A 15871-nucleotide genomic window follows, 5' to 3' on the forward strand; every position below is an offset into this window, starting at 1 on the left:
AGCTGGTACCTTCAAATGGTGATCAAAAAATGAATCATAAAATTATGATGAGCAAAGACCCAAATATTTATCTGGTTAGGACATTTGCTTCCTCAGAAAGAACTTTAAAAATAGATGCTCAACTGTGAAGAATTAGACAAACAGTACCACAAAATAACATTATTCAAATTCTGCCCTGGATTCATTCATCCATCCTTACTAACTTCAGTGGGCTGCATGGGCATAATTGAGACAGAATTTGGCCCATTCATATAGCTCATCATCATGGTTTCATACAACAATATCTATTTAGTTCAAAGGTCTTATTTTATTGCATTGCTTCAAATCAACATTAACATTTTTTCCTTAGCATTTTATTTGAAACTAAAGACACTATGTCTATATATACACCACTGTGGCGGCAAGTAGTATATGTGCAATGCATGCCACAGTGAAAAGCACACACCCCGAGGTGTGTAGCTACACATGCCAGTGACAGGCTCTGGGAGAGGGAAGGCAGAGGGGAAATGTTTCAGCAGCTCCCTGCTGACGGAGCCTTTCACTGAGGTGAGGAAAGGCTGAGCCTTTCCCCGCAGCCTTCCCCTGCAAGAGCCATTCTCCACTGTTGGAGTCATTCCCTTCTGTGGAGAAGGGCTCCAGCAGCGGGGAACTGGCAGAGCCTTTCCCCACTGCTTCACCCCTGCCAGACAGAGCCTTTCCCCACTGCCAGAGTCTTTCCCTGCAGCAGGGATGGGAGCTGCCAGAGACTTTCCCAGTGGTGGAGAAGAGTTTCTGCAGTGGTGAGGGAGCTGGCAGAATCTTTCCACTTTTCTGGAGCAGGGAAAGCATGACACTACACTGTTAAAAACAGCAGTTTAGATGGGGACACAGGTTTGGACATGTACAGAGCCATGTAGGGTAAATAGTCGGGTACATATCCACATCCTTCAGGCATGTCTGTAGTCTACTAAACTAAGCCATGCCTCACCATCTATACTGCTATTTATACCCATGTGTATGTACACTACACACCACCAAAAGACGGGTGCAGCATAGACACAGCTGGAAGAAATTACACCAAAGAAACAAAAACAAATGTATGCACTTGACAATGATCTCCTGTTTAGTGTTAAATGAATAAATGCTTTCTAAAAAGTTGGTATTTGCATTAATTATAACTTGCTGTTTGATTTAACTTGCAATATTAATTGGAAAGTATGGTTTTAAGTCTACAGCTTAGAGCCAAATTCTGTCCTCTACTTTGTTCATTCAACTCCTACTGTAATCAATGGGACTGCTGCCCTTCATACATTTTTTTCATTTTAAAACCACTCTGCATATACAGCACTACCTAAAAGCACACGTTTTCCCTTTGAAATATTTCCATGAGTTCCTTTTTCTATAAAACTAATTAGTCTAAAGATTCCTACAACATATACAGAAAAACTTTTATTATAAATTCAGCTATGCAGCAGTTCTGCTTACCTGCTACCCAATCAATTGCAATGCCACGGATTCCATTTCGTCCTATTCCATTTGTAATAACGTTTCTAAAATAAGAACCATCCGGCTTAATTTTACGTATTGCGTTCTGAGAAGAAACAGTACTGCTGAAGTCACACCAGTAAATGAAACCAGAAGGCATGTGAACATCCACATGAAGTGCATTTCGTCCTGAAACATTTTTAAAAAGCAATCAATTATTTTTAATATAAAGTATTTTATTTAAAATTTGTGGTTTATGTTATTTGCAAAGGACAAGTGAATTGAGGTTTACAATCTCATGGCATAAAATCTACCATCAATTTACATTGCCATGGTACTCTTTATATGTAAACATTCAGATAAGATCATACAACTGGCTTCTCTGTTAATGTGCAGAGCATCGTATATATTATGGCTCAGTTGTTCAATATTTAAAATAGTGCAGGAGAATATTAAACTAATAAAGTCTGATTATTACAGTGTGCTAAAATTAAATTCACAAACTACATCTGCAAAAAGAGGTTGTCTTCTGAAAATGTAGGCCTTTATGTGGAGATCAGTATATGCCACTGAATTGTATACATTCCTTACCTCCATGGCATGATGCCTAGGCAATATTATTATTCAGTATATTAGTCTCGTTGTTAAATACACCATATGTCAGATAGGCAATCCCCAGAGCATTACAAATCTTTAACAGAAAATGACAACATTAGCCATAAAGAGATTTTTCTCATCTACTACTATCTTCACATACCTCTTCCTGCCAACGGTACCATGGCTTCAGAGTGATCAGATGTCTCTAAGCTAAATCCTTTAATTGCGGACAGCATGGAAACAATTACAAAGGAACTGTATGGGGAACAAGTCCTGTTATCAGGATTTAGCTGGAAGCCAGTAGCACAGGCACAGGAAAATAGCCCACCAGGCACAGGCAGACAAAGCTGCTGACAAACTCCAATATTGTTACTGCAGCCATTCGAGGAACCAGCAGAATCTGTGTCGGAAACAAACAGATGCATGTAAAACCCCAACAGTTCAGCTGTTCATTATAAACTCTTGTTGTTCTAGAATAAAATGTGTACATGCCACAAGCTTATCAGGAAAGTGACTAACAACAATAAGCAGCTAGCAACAGTAAGAATCTTAATAATTTTGAACTGTGGCAAATAAATAATAAAATAATTGTCCGGATTCCTCTCACCTAAGATGAAGAGATCTTCAGTAGAGCATATTTTTTCAGGATCAGATATGACTCTCATATAAATTTGAAGTAAACTAGCTAATAAAATTCCAGAATTAATTATTCAGTTAAAGTTACAGCTGTAAACTTACTATAAAAACAAATGCGACAGCAAAATCCTAACTGGATAACCGCACAACTAATTATTAGAGCTGGGAAATGCCTCAGATGATTGTCCTCAAATAAAAAAAACAAAATTTGCTTTGCAAGTATTCATACCCCTTTGTGTTCTATTCCTGAGAATATTCAAGCAAATGAGGTTATATCCAGGAATGTTCATGAAAACAGAGAATTTTACATGAATATTAGAACATCCAGCGAAACTGAATTTTTGAACTCAGAAATACACTTCCACAGAAACTTACTTCAATAAATTGTGCTCTTTCAGTCAGAAAAAAATGACACCATCATCTGACCAATGTTTCTTATGAAAATTAACCACATGGATGGCATTTCAATACCAAATAATCTAATAAAATGCTGAGATTTATTCACAGAAATTATTAGGTGAATAATTTTGAAAAAGGAACACACTAGAGAAAACTGAAAACTGCTCATGGACAATTTGCAAGTAGAAAAGGATGCTAAAATTCACAGCAAAATATTATTCACTGTGAATTAATCAACCAGTTCTACAAATTACTTGAAGACATTTGAGCACAGAAATGAATAAACTGACTAGCAATGAGCCCAATGTCAAATCTAGAGCATAACACCCTTGGACATTGTGTAAGTTAAGATCTCAACTATGCATGTGAGAAGGATCTCTACAATCAATCAGAACTCCCTTCTCTCCCAGAAAAAGTTAACACAGCCTGTGTTAGTATAGAGCAGTGAAAGTTAATGTACTTGAATTCCATACCACACTACTAGAAATCATACTGAAATAAAAACTAACAAAAACAACCCTAAACTACATTCATACATTTTAAGGCCAGAAAGGACCACTATGATCATCTCCTCTGAGCTCCAATAAATATTTTGAAACTCTTAAAATAGAGATACCTACATGAGAACTATAGAAATATTTGAAAATGCAATAACATTAATTTGTCTCAGAACTACAAATACAAAATAGTATTAAAATGTTGTGTCGAAGACATATATAAATCCTACTGTGCATCCCATAAGTAAGTTCATGTTTTATCAACATATCATCAAAGCCGAAAAGACTAAAATTAGCCCTACCCACTTAGTTTGGTTTCAAAGGAATGCTCTTGTAGAGCATTACTCTTGTATACGTCAGTAATCTGACTGAACAGAAATGAGCAGACAAATACTGTAGAGCTGAGGAATGCGGCTATTCACTTCTATGCACCTGCATGATGTGTAAAGATGCTCTCAGAAACCCAAACCACCACCTGACTAATTTATGGTTTGCCATGCCGTCTTGTTGGCAATTTAATAAAGTTTCAGATTCTTGTTTTGAGGATGGTAGATTTTTCAAAATTAAGGCTTCCTGACTCTGCCTCTTTAAATTGGAGCAAATACTCACTGTCTCTATAATACACTCGTAGGCACTTCAGTCTTGGAACATTGTCTCTCATCACCACTTTGTTCGCTCCAGTGGACTTATCAACCCGCTCAATGACCTCATAATCTCGATCAGTATAGTACAGAAAGGAATCATAGACAGCGATTCCCCATGGGTGAGACAGATGAAGAACCAGGGTCACACGATTTGTACCATCCACATTGCCTTTTTCAATCTAAGAGATCAGTTAGAATTTAATTAGAATTTTATACATGCTGATAAACTCTGTGAACAGAAATCTATGCATTTTCCTTGGGTTTGGGGCGAGAATTGGATTTTTTTTAGAACTATTCTTTTCTTTCCATTAAAATTTAACAAACTTGTCATTTTTCAAAACAGCTAATGGCAATCTAAAATAAAAGCCTCTTTGGAGAAAAGAAAAAAGTATAATTATATAAGAGCAAAGTTAATGTTAGTAAAAATATTATTCACTCCTATCTCATTAACACACACAAGTATTTTAATCTACTTTATTCTTTTTTTTAAGTGGGCACCACTACCTGCAGTGGTTCTCAAACTTTTGTACTGGTGACCCCTTTTACATAGCAAGCCTCTGTGTGCACCCCCCCTTAGAAATTAAAAACACTTTTGTACATATTTAACACCATTATAACTGTTGGAGGCAAAGCGGGGTTTAGCTCACAACCCCCTGAGGGGTGCCAATCCCCAGTTTAAAAACCCCTGTGCTAGAAGGATACACTCTGTTCAATAAAACCGGCAGAATGGAGTGAATAGTTCACACCTTTTCTCTCGCAAACTTTGATGTCATTCATGGAAAGCCTGTTCTAACTAATGCCCTCCTGGACCTCACAGGTACACCCATGACAGTTATGAATCAGAAAGGTATGTTCCTGCTCACACTGAGAGATTCCTCTGGACTCTGCCTGACCCACAGCAGCATATATGAGCAGGATATAGGAGCCCTCGAGGGGTCAATTGTCCAGTAGTCAAAAATCACTATGGCTTTTTTAATGTTATGGAACATGTGAGTGCACACTCTTCCACAGGGACACTGGATAAATAGTTTATTTGGTAAACAAGACTACTGTGTCGTCCCCATACCTAACTGCTGTTTCGGTATCCATGGAGGGAGGGGCACAAAAGGCAGTTAGGCATTCAACTCTCATTGAAATTCAAAAAAGCAAGATTCATTCCAGTCCAGCAGCTACTGTATACTGTATGAATCCGTCATGTTTGGCCTGAAACTTTTAGTCACATGATTAGTCTCAGTTAAACACGTGAACTTCTTATACGAGTTACGGCGGCAGAAATGGGCACACAGATACTACAGCAACAGTATAAAAAATTCATACCACTCCCGTGCTTGTGACAGCCCAGTACAACTTCTGTTCCTTAATGTCAATGGTAATGAACTCTATATGGTCAAGGTTACCGGTGAAGAGGGTTTTTATATCTGAGCCATCCATGTTTGCACTGGCAATCTTTGCTGGGACCCCACTGTCAGTTCCCTGGTCTGTCCAATACAGTTTCCTGCAACAAATGTTATCGCAGCAATTACAGAAGCAGGTAAGACTCTCAGGTCCCAGTTCACCAAAGCATTTAAGAATATGCTTAAGTCTACTGTGCTACCCAGCAAAATACTTCAATATGTTCTGAGTAGGGATGGACTGCTGAATCAGGTCCAACAACATGTCTCACTTTATCGGAACATTGCCATGTTAAAGACAGTTTAAGAAAAAATATTTCCTTTCCTGAACCACTCACAACATCTTAAATTACTAAAACTCATCGAATTTTAAGAATCTAACAGAGCTAATTTCCATTTTGCAGAGGATTCTGAGATTTCAAAATTGGGCTTAGTTCTGATGAGGAATGAAAACCAAAAATGTCTAAGGCTATGTCTACACTGGCAACTGAATGACAAAACTTTTGTCTTTCAGAGGTGTTAAGCCCCCTTCCCCTCCCCCCCCGAAAGAAAAAGTTTTGTTGCGACAAGTGCCAGTGTGAACAGCGTGTTGTCAACAGGAGCGCTCTCCTGCTTGTTGGTGGTGGAAGTTTTTTGTCGGCAGGAAAGCCAACAAACCGTGACTACACGGCGTGACTTTTAGCGGCACAGCTGTAGCAACATAGCCATGTCGCTAAAAGCTGTGTAGTGTAGACATAGCCTAAGTTCTTCACAACATGGAATTACCATTCTCTACCAAGTCCTACCAGGAGTCCCGGCTGCTAAGAGCAACAAGTCTGGGAGCTCTGAAACCTGCCTAGATTCCTGCAAAATTTTTGTGAAATCAACACAGTCCTGCAGAACATTTCCATTTAGACAAATCAGCAAATTCTGATGAAAAAATGTTTGTCAAAAATTTTCCAGCCAGCCAGAATCTAATTTATTTTTAAATGTTTATGAGGGTTTTTTGTATTTTGCTAGGCTTGATCAGTTAAAAAAAAAAAAAAAAACTTTTACCCAAAGACATTATCTTAATATTTATAATATGGATTAATATGGAGAGTTGCCATTTTGGATGGGGGAGGTAAAATCATGTTAACATCATGGTAGTTAATATGTGAGAGTTAACGTGTTTTCTAACATGATGTCTTTTCCTATTATAGACTAGGCCCCAGATAGTCATCCTTGTATCACTTTACACTGGGTTGACATTTTGAATGTTTTCTTTGCAGTCAAAATGGCTTGAGATTTAATTTTTTAAATGAAAGCCATGCTCCAGAATTCAAGTTATGTGACAATTAAAAAATAATCTGCAACTATGCAACAATTTATGCATTCGTGTAATTGATCGTATTGTATATTAGGCTCTAGCTATTGTTATAAAAGATTAACTGATTCAATCCAAATATAATTTTAAAAAACAAACTCTATGTATGCCAATTTTATGCCTGCAACAAATTATCACTGCCACCTATCATACAAACCCTAAAAATTAGGAGAGAAATAAAATAATTCAGAAACTATTTACTATTTACAAGCTGATATAACTTAGAAAATAAAGTATAAGTAAAGAAAAAACTATTTTGGAAACTCACCCTCGTGCTGGATCAACAGCCAAACCAATTGGCACTCCAGCTCCAGTAGGGGTACCATCATTGGTAATCAGAGTTTTTCTGTACATTACTTCACCATGTAGCTTCAGTACCTACATAAATGTTTAACACAATTAGGGTATACAATGTGGAATTGACAGTATAATTTCAAACTAAAACCTGGACAGCCTGAACCCACATAGGTCCAAGCTGAAGAAAAAGTTAACACAAGCACTATGAAGAAAAAGCACTGAGTTCTGTACTTCTCCAATGCATTCTCTCCTCTGACAAGTACTTCTCCAACAAACTTCCTGTGATACTTAATTTAGCTAGCATAACTGCAAATTATTCCTGCTCATAAAAATCACTAAAATCTTTACTAAACTGTTTCCATACTTCAGTATAACACTAGAGGTGTTAAGTGAGGTTCAGGTTGATTTTATGCTGCTTTACAAAATATTTCTTTTTAACCTGTTTAAAATTAGCTTCCTTTTAATTTAATCACATGCCCCCTTTTATTATACTGGGACAGAGAAATCCCTCATCATCCATTACATTAGATCCCTATTACTCCTCTCCTTTCCACCCTAAATAACCCTTGTCTTTTTATCCTTTAGCTACTTTCAAGTGGCTAGTCTCTGGGGAGCCACAACACACCAAACCATACCACAGCATCCGGGACCTGAACTTTCTTTCATTGCAGCCAGTGGCAAAACTCCCACTAATTTCAATAGGCATGGATTTGGAGCTTAGACTTTAATGCAGAAGTGTAATACAGCATTCCACTCTAGTGTTCTGAGGATTTATCAGCATCAAACAACATCGGAGAGCTTACTGATTTGAAGAAAAAATAGATCTGTGCACAGGTTAATGGATGCTCCTATGAAGTGTTGCTTTTAAAATCACATTGGCTACATACATATGTCCAGATTGGAGTTCGATTTATTTAGTTTGATTCTTTAGGCAACTAAATTTTCTAATGATTTTTTCTGCTTTTTATCCTTAATACTCAGTTTTAAAATAAAGCTGCTTTCAGGTGTATTTCCCCAGAATGACTTGCTGCTTTGAAGCTGTATGTATGGCCTCTGAAAGAAAAATTCAGGCTTTCACCTTTAAATGGTATTTATCAAATAAGTACCTCAACTGACTGCGTGCCAGGGTTACTATAATACAAGTTTGCAGATATCCAGTCTAAAGCCAGGCCAATAGGAGCACCAGTAACAGCTGCTGGAGCAAATACTGTCCTGTTAGTTCCATCTGACTTCACCCTGTGGATTTCACCCTTGTGGGAAAAAGATAAGAAAAGTGAGAAAATGTTGAGGGACATGTCACAAAGAAAATATCACATTTCTTCCTCTTCACAAGCACTTCCCTTACATGATACTAATTTGCTTAGGAAAAAGCATATCCAACACAGCTAGTAGAATGTATACGTATATGCGCAGTACACAAAAGAGGGGCAAAATTATTATTCTAAATAGTAAAAGCTACATTATATAAAGAAACATTACTACTCTCTATCCTGACTGGAGGATATAAAATTGTGCTGCATAGAACAGAAGGTTGGAGTTTATATCTTCCACAGTTATATATAATCATACTATAGTATGAACACTTTATTAGGAAAAACTCAAGGAAGGTCTGTGATAAACATCTTTGATACAGTTTAAACACAATAAAAGAAAATTAAGGTCTTTTCCCCAGTATAACTTTTTAAGATTTGCACTTTGAAAACAGTTATAATGTCAAGAAACTTGACTAAGTTTATCCCAGTGATCCTACCCACTCTTGCTCCAGGAGTGTAAACCCTATGGAATCTCCAACACTAGTTGCTATCTTTCTAAAGATGACACTTAGGGCAATTCTATAGTACAGCGCTACATTTGCGCAGCTGCACTGATGCATAACTTCTCCGCCTTCAACAGAGTGCTACCTGCTTAAGCCAAAGGCTACAACTGTGTGGATACTGGGTCAAATTTACTGTTGTCATAAGCAGGCATAACTTCTCTGCCTTCAATGGAGTAGTACCAGCTTAAGCCAAGTGGCATATCTCCACAGTACTGCGATACAAATAATCCTCCCTCAAGTCACTATGTCTATGGCAAAGAGAAAAACAAGAAAGTGAGCCCAGTGAGGCTTACATCTTGCCAACTTCTCTGAGGAAGCTCATAGTAAGAAGGTGGTATGGAAGGGAGGGGTTCAGCTATTGTGACCTGCACTGGATGTGCCATGTTTGTCTTTCTTCCACAGGACAGAAGCGACTTTGTGTGTACAAAGTGCAAGCTGGTCGCCATACTGGAAGAGAAGATTGAAGGTCTGGAGCAACAGATAACGACCCTGCGTTGCATACGAGAAACGGAGGATTTTCTGGACAAAAGTCAGGATATGCTTCTACGGGCACAAAGCTCTAAAGATTTAGAGCAGGTTGCACAGCGGAGCCAAGAGGCCAGTGAAGAAGCTTGGCAACATGTGACCTCCAGAAGAAGAAGGGGGAATGTCCGGGTTCCAGCAACGCGGACACAGGTAACTAACTGCTTTCATGTTCTCTCCACAGGTACCGTTGCGGAGAGTGGACCAGATGATACGTCTGGGGGGAGAAAGCAGAAGGAGACTCCGCTGGTTGGAAGGCATGAGATGCGCTGTCCTGAGATGGGGGGTTCCACAACCACCACTCCCAAGAGAAGGAGGTGGGTGGTGGTGGTCGGGGACTCTCTCCTCCGGGGGACTGAGTCATCTATCTGCCACCCTGACCGGGAAAACCGAGAAGTCTGCTGCTTGCCGGGGGCTAAGATTCGCGATGTGACGGAGAGACTGCCGAGACTCATCAAGCCCTCTGATCGCTACCCCTTCCTGCTTCTCCACGTGGGCACCAATGATACTGCCAAGAATGACCTTGAGCGGATCACTGCAGACTACGTGGCTCTGGGAAGAAGGCTGAGTCATCTATCTGCCGCCCTGACCGGGAAAACCGAGAAGTCTGCTGCTTGCCGGGGGCTAAGATTCGCGATGTGACGGAGAGACTGCCGAGACTCATCAAGCCCTCTGATCGCTACCCCTTCCTGCTTCTCCACGTGGGCACCAATGATACTGCCAAGAATGACCTTGAGCGGATCACTGCAGACTACGTGGCTCTGGGAAGAAGGATAAAGGCGTTTGAGGCGCAGGTGGTGTTCTCGTCCATCCTCCCCGTGGAAGGAAAAGGCCTGGGTAGGGACCGCCGAATAGTGGAAGTCAACGAATGGCTACGCAGGTGGTGTCGGAGAGAAGGCTTTGGATTCTTTGACCATGGGATGGTGTTCCATGAAGAAGGAGTGCTGGGCAGAGACGGGCTCCACTTAACGAAGAGAGGGAAGAGCATCTTTGCGAGCAGGCTAGCTAACCTAGTGAGGAGGGCTTTAAACTAGGTTCACTGGGGGAAGGAGACCAAAGCCCTGAGGTAAGTGGGAAAGCGGGATACCGGGAGGAAGCACAGGCAGGAATGTCTGTGAGGGGAGGGCTCCTGCCTCATACTGAGAATCAGGGGCGATCAGCAGGTTATCTCAAGTGCTTATATACGAATGCACAAAGCCTTGGAAACAAGCAGGGAGAACTGGAGGTCCTGGTGATGTCAAGGAATTATGATGTGATTGGAATAACAGAGACTTGGTGGGATAACTCACATGAGTGGAGTACTGTCATGGATGGTTATAAACTGTTCAGGAAGGACAGGCAGGGCAGAAAAGGTGGGGGAGTACCACTGTATGTAAGGGAGCAGTATGACTGCTCAGAGCTCCGGTATGATACTGCAGAAAAACCTGAGTGTCTCTGGATTAAGTTTAGAAGTGTGAGCAACAGGAGTGATGTAGTGGTGGGAGTCTGCTATAGACCACCGGACCAGGGGGATGAGGTGGATGAGGCTTTCTTCCGGCAGCTCGCGGAAGCTACTAGATCGCATGCCCTGGTTCTCATGGGTGACTTTAATTTTCCTGATATCTGCTGGGAGAGCAGTACAGCGGTGCATAGACAATCCAGGAAGTTTTTGGAAAGCGTAGGGGACAATTTCCTGGTAAAAGTGCTAGAGGAGCCAACTGGGGGGGAGCTTTTCTTGACCTGCTGCTCACAAACCGGGAAGAATTAGTAGGGGAAGCAAAAGTGGATGGGAATCTGGGAGGCAGTGACCATGAGTTGGTTGAGTTCAGGATCCTGACACAGGGAAGAAAGGTAAGCAGCAGGATACGGACCCTGGACTTCAGGAAAGCAGACTTCGACTCCCTCAGGGAACGGATGGGTAGGATCCCCTGGGGGACTAACATGAAGGGGAAAGGAGTCCAGGAGAGCTGGCTGTATTTCAAGGAATACCTGTTGAGGTTACAGGGACAAACCATCCCAATGTGTCAAAAGAATAGTAAATATGGCAGGTGACCAGCTTGGCTTAACGGTGAAATCCTAGCGGATCTTAAGCATAAAAAAGAAGCTTACAAGAAGTGGAAGGTTGGACATATGACCAGGAAAGAGTATAAAAATATTGCTCGGGCATGTAGGAATGAAATTAGGAGGGCCAAATTGCACCTGGAGCTGCAGCTAGCGAGAGATGTCAAGAGTAACAAGAAGGGTTTCTTCAGGTATGTTGGCAACAAGAAGAAAGCCAAGGAAAGTGTGGGCCCCTTAATGAATGAGGGAGGCAACCTAGTGACGGAGGATGTGGAAAAAGCTAATGTACTCAATGATTTTTTTGCCTCTGTCTTCACGAACAAGGTCAGTTCCCAGACTGCTGTGCTGGGCATCACAACATGGGGAATAGATGGCCAGCCCTCTGTGGAGAAAGAGGTGGTTAGGGACTATTTAGAAAAACTGGACGTGCACAAGTCCATGGGGCCGGATGAGTTGCATCCGAGAGTGCTAAAGGAACTGGCGGCTGTGATTGCAGAGCCATTGGCCATTATCTTTGAAAACTCGTGGCGAACGGGGGAAGTCCCGGATGACTGGAAAAAGGCTAATGTAGTGCCAATCTTTAAAAAAGGGAAGAAGGAGGATCCTGGGAACTAAAGGCCAGTCAGCCTCACTTCAGTCCCCGGAAAAATCATGGAGCAGGTCCTCAAAGAATCAATCCTGAAGCACTTACATGAGAGGAAAGTGATCAGGAACAGTCAGCATGGATTCACCAAGGGAAGGTCATGCCTGACTAATCTAATCGCCTTCTATGATGAGATTACTGGTTCTGTGGATGAAGGGAAAGCAGTGGATGTATTGTATCTTGACTTTAGCAAAGCTTTTGACACGGTCTCCCACAGTATTCTTGTCAGCAAGTTAAGGAAGTATGGGCTGGATGAATGCACCATAAGGTGGGTAGAAAGTTGGCTAGATTCTCGGGCTCAACGGGTAGTGATCAATGGCTCCATGTCTAGTTGGCAGTCGGTGTCAAGTGGAGTGCCCCAGGGGTCGGTCCTGGGGCCGGTTTTGTTCAATATCTTCATAAATGATCTGGAGGATGGTGTGGATTGCACTCTCAGCAAATTTGCGGATGATACTAAACTAGGAGGAGTGGTAGATACACTGGAGGGCAGGGATAGGATACAGAGGGACCTAGACAAATTGGAGGATTGGGCCAAAAGAAATCTGATGAGGTTCAATAAGGATAAGTGCAGGGTCCTGCACTTAGGACGGAAGAACCCAATGCACAGCTACAGACTAGGGACCGAATGGCTAGGCAGCAGTTCTGCGGAAAAGGACCTAGGGGTGACAGTGGACGAGAAGCTGGATATGAGCCAGCAGTGTGCCCTTGTTGCCAAGAAGGCCAATGGCATTTTGGGATGTATAAGTAGGGGCATAGCGAGCAGATCGAGGGACATGATCATCCCCCTCTATTCGACATTGGTGAGGCCTCATCTGGCGTACTGTGTCCAGTTTTGGGCCCCACACTACAAGAAGGATGTGGATAAATTGGAGAGAGTCCAGCGAAGGGCAACAAAAATGATTAGGGGTCTGGAACACATGACTTATGAGGAGAGGCTGAGGGAACTGGGATTGTTTAGTCTGCAGAAGAGAAGAATGAGGGGGGATTTGATAGCTGCTTTCAACTACCTGAGAGGTAGTTCCAGAGAGGATGGTTCTAGACTATTCTCAGTGGTGGAAGAGGACAGGACAAGGAGTAATGGTCTCAAGTTGCAGTGTGGGAGGTTCAGGTTGGATATTAGGAAAAACTTTTTCACTAGGAGGGTGGTGAAACACTGGAATGCGTTGCCTAGGGAGGTGGTGGAATCTCCTTCCTTAGAAGTTTTTAAGGTCAGGCTTGACAAAGCCCTGGCTGGGATAATTTAATTGGGTATAGGTCCTGCTTTTGAGCAGGGGGTTGGACTAGATGACCTCCTGAGGTCCCTTCCAACCCTGATATTCTATGATTCTATGATTCTAAAGAATATTATTTTTCGTACTGTTTTCTAGTCTCATTTTTCACCTTGAAAACACTAGACTTCTATGACAAAATGTTGGCTTCCTATAGATTACCTCATCTGCTTACTTGATGCTCCAGGAAAGGATCTACATTTTAAACAGAACAATAAATTAATTTCTTTTTTATTGTTCGCAAGACTTTGTATTGCACATTCTTGGAAAAATGTGTCTTCTCCTGTGGAATTGTGATATAGTGAAATAGGGACTGTCCTTCAATGGAAAAGCTTGCACACCCAAGTACGTACACAAGAGAAGAGCCAAAAAGAGGACAGGTATTTAGAAATTCGATCACCCTTTTTACCACACTCAGAGAAGGAAGGCTCACAAGCCAGGAAGCCATAATCTTTAGCCAGGTTCTTTGAATATTAACCAGACGCTGTATAAGTAAAAAGTAACTACAATGTCATATGTTAACATTTTATTGTAACTTCACCTTAATAAAAAAACAAAACACAAGTCTTCAAGAGCCTGGTAGATGCTTATTATATATGTATTCACTGATCCAACTAAAGTTACCCAGGCACCTCACAGACATATAACAAGACAGGTAACTGTTATGAAGTGTTTACAGTCTAAGGCATGCGGCTCTTCAGAAGTTAATATGTGGCTCCTTGTATGGGCACCGACTCCGGGGCTGGAGCTACAAGCACCAACTTTCCAGTGTGCTGGGGGGTGCTCACTGCTCAACCCTTGGCTCTGCCACAGGCCCTGCCCCCACTCCACCCCTTCCCGCTCACCTCTTCTGAGCCTGCCGTGCCCTCACTCCTCCCTCCAGACCCTCCTGCACGCCACGAAACAGCTGATTGGGAGGTGTGGGGAGGGAGGGGTAGGCGCTGATCAGTGGGGCTGCTGGTGGGCAGGAGGCGCTGGGGGGAGAGCTGATGGGGGGCTGCTGACGTATTACTGTGGCTCTTTGGCAATGTACATTGGTAAATTCTGGCTCCTTCTCAGGCTCAGGTTGGCCACCCCTGGTCTAAGGAATGGAAGGTAAACACATAGGGAATAAGTAGTGTGAATGGGAGTCAAGGGTTATAAGCAGAGGATAGTGAGAATACTGTGACAGTACTGCACCTACCTTGCTGGTGTGTTGAGTGGGTGTGGAGGGGTGGGGGGATTCTTTGTTTGTTTTTGTTACTTTTAATTATTTTATTCAAAAATTGTAATTAAGGGGGATGGGTTGTGTGTAGACGAACAAGCAGAAGCTGGGGCACAAAATGAGGACAGGAAGGGTCAGGAAGAAAATGGAAAAGGAATAGAACTGGGTGCAGGTAGACTGCAAGCTTTGCCTTCACGAGGAAAATCGGGGTGTGTGTTTTTGCACCATTGCTACCCGCATTTTAAGTACTAGTGTAGATGAGGCTCAAGCATTTTTACCATTGTGTCTTCCAGTCCTGAGTAAATTAGGACCCGGGTAGTTCTCCATCCATGTAGGTCCATCAGCAAAGACTGTAGTGAAGGCAGGGCTCGGGTATTTTTCCACCATGTCGTCTAACCTTTCTACAAGCAGAGTTGGACAACAAAGTGGGAATTACCTAAGCTCTGTCTATACTACAGCCTCAACTGTTGCCGCCATGGAGGGAGAATTATAGCTACAAAGTATGCTAACGTAGGCAAAGCCCAAGGGACAGAACCAAAATGGAGTGATAAGGAAGAGTGGTGGTGTAAGCAAGGAACATAAGGGAAATGTAGGCAATTTGCTAACACATTTAGATCTGAGAGAAGTGCATATTGTAGAGAAGAGTCCATGATCAAAAGACTCTGTATGTGCACCCTGGGTGCCTCAGTCCTGTCAGGACTGACAATGGCAACTACCAATAGCAATGGGGACTGCCCAGCAGGCCCACCTGGAGGTCAGGGATCTGGATTGGGGCAATAGTCCCATAATCACCCTGAGTCCCTTTGCCCAGCTGGGGCTGCAGACTCCAAATGAAATATAGTATTTGCAGAACTCAGCCTGCAGCTGCACCTGGAATTTCAGCTGCCACTTATGTGAATTGATACATCATCCTGCAGGTGAATTATTAGACTTTTGGTAAATTTCAGCTGTAGCTTCCAGCTGAGATCTGGCAATGATCTTTTTCAAACAGCAGCTAGGATCAAATTAGACTCTTGAACTCAGTACTGTTTCTCTACTGAAAAAACAGTTTAAATAAATACATTTATTTTACACTTCTTGGCAATTAGGAACTATGATGATGGGCAAA

The 15871-nt window shown here is 41.9% G+C and overlaps 1 protein-coding gene across 3 annotated transcripts in view; it reads right to left on the reverse strand.

Moving 5' to 3' along the window:
• LRP2 (LDL receptor related protein 2) overlaps nt 1-15871 on the reverse strand; it is a 180735-nt gene that overhangs the window by 76818 nt on the left and 88046 nt on the right. For all 3 annotated transcript variants that reach the window (XM_048869191.2, XM_048869190.2, XM_048869192.2), the window contains exons 33-38: nt 8377-8520; nt 7242-7351; nt 5555-5732; nt 4203-4416; nt 2222-2461; nt 1465-1653 (exon numbers count right to left, since the gene is read on the reverse strand). In XM_048869191.2, the coding sequence (XP_048725148.2) occupies nt 1465-1653; nt 2222-2461; nt 4203-4416; nt 5555-5732; nt 7242-7351; nt 8377-8520 (1075 nt within the window). The remainder of the gene's footprint in view (nt 1-1464; nt 1654-2221; nt 2462-4202; nt 4417-5554; nt 5733-7241; nt 7352-8376; nt 8521-15871) is intronic.

The sequence above is a fragment of the Caretta caretta genome, chromosome 11 (genome assembly GCF_965140235.1).
Source record: "Caretta caretta isolate rCarCar2 chromosome 11, rCarCar1.hap1, whole genome shotgun sequence".
NCBI lineage: Eukaryota > Metazoa > Chordata > Testudines > Cheloniidae > Caretta > Caretta caretta.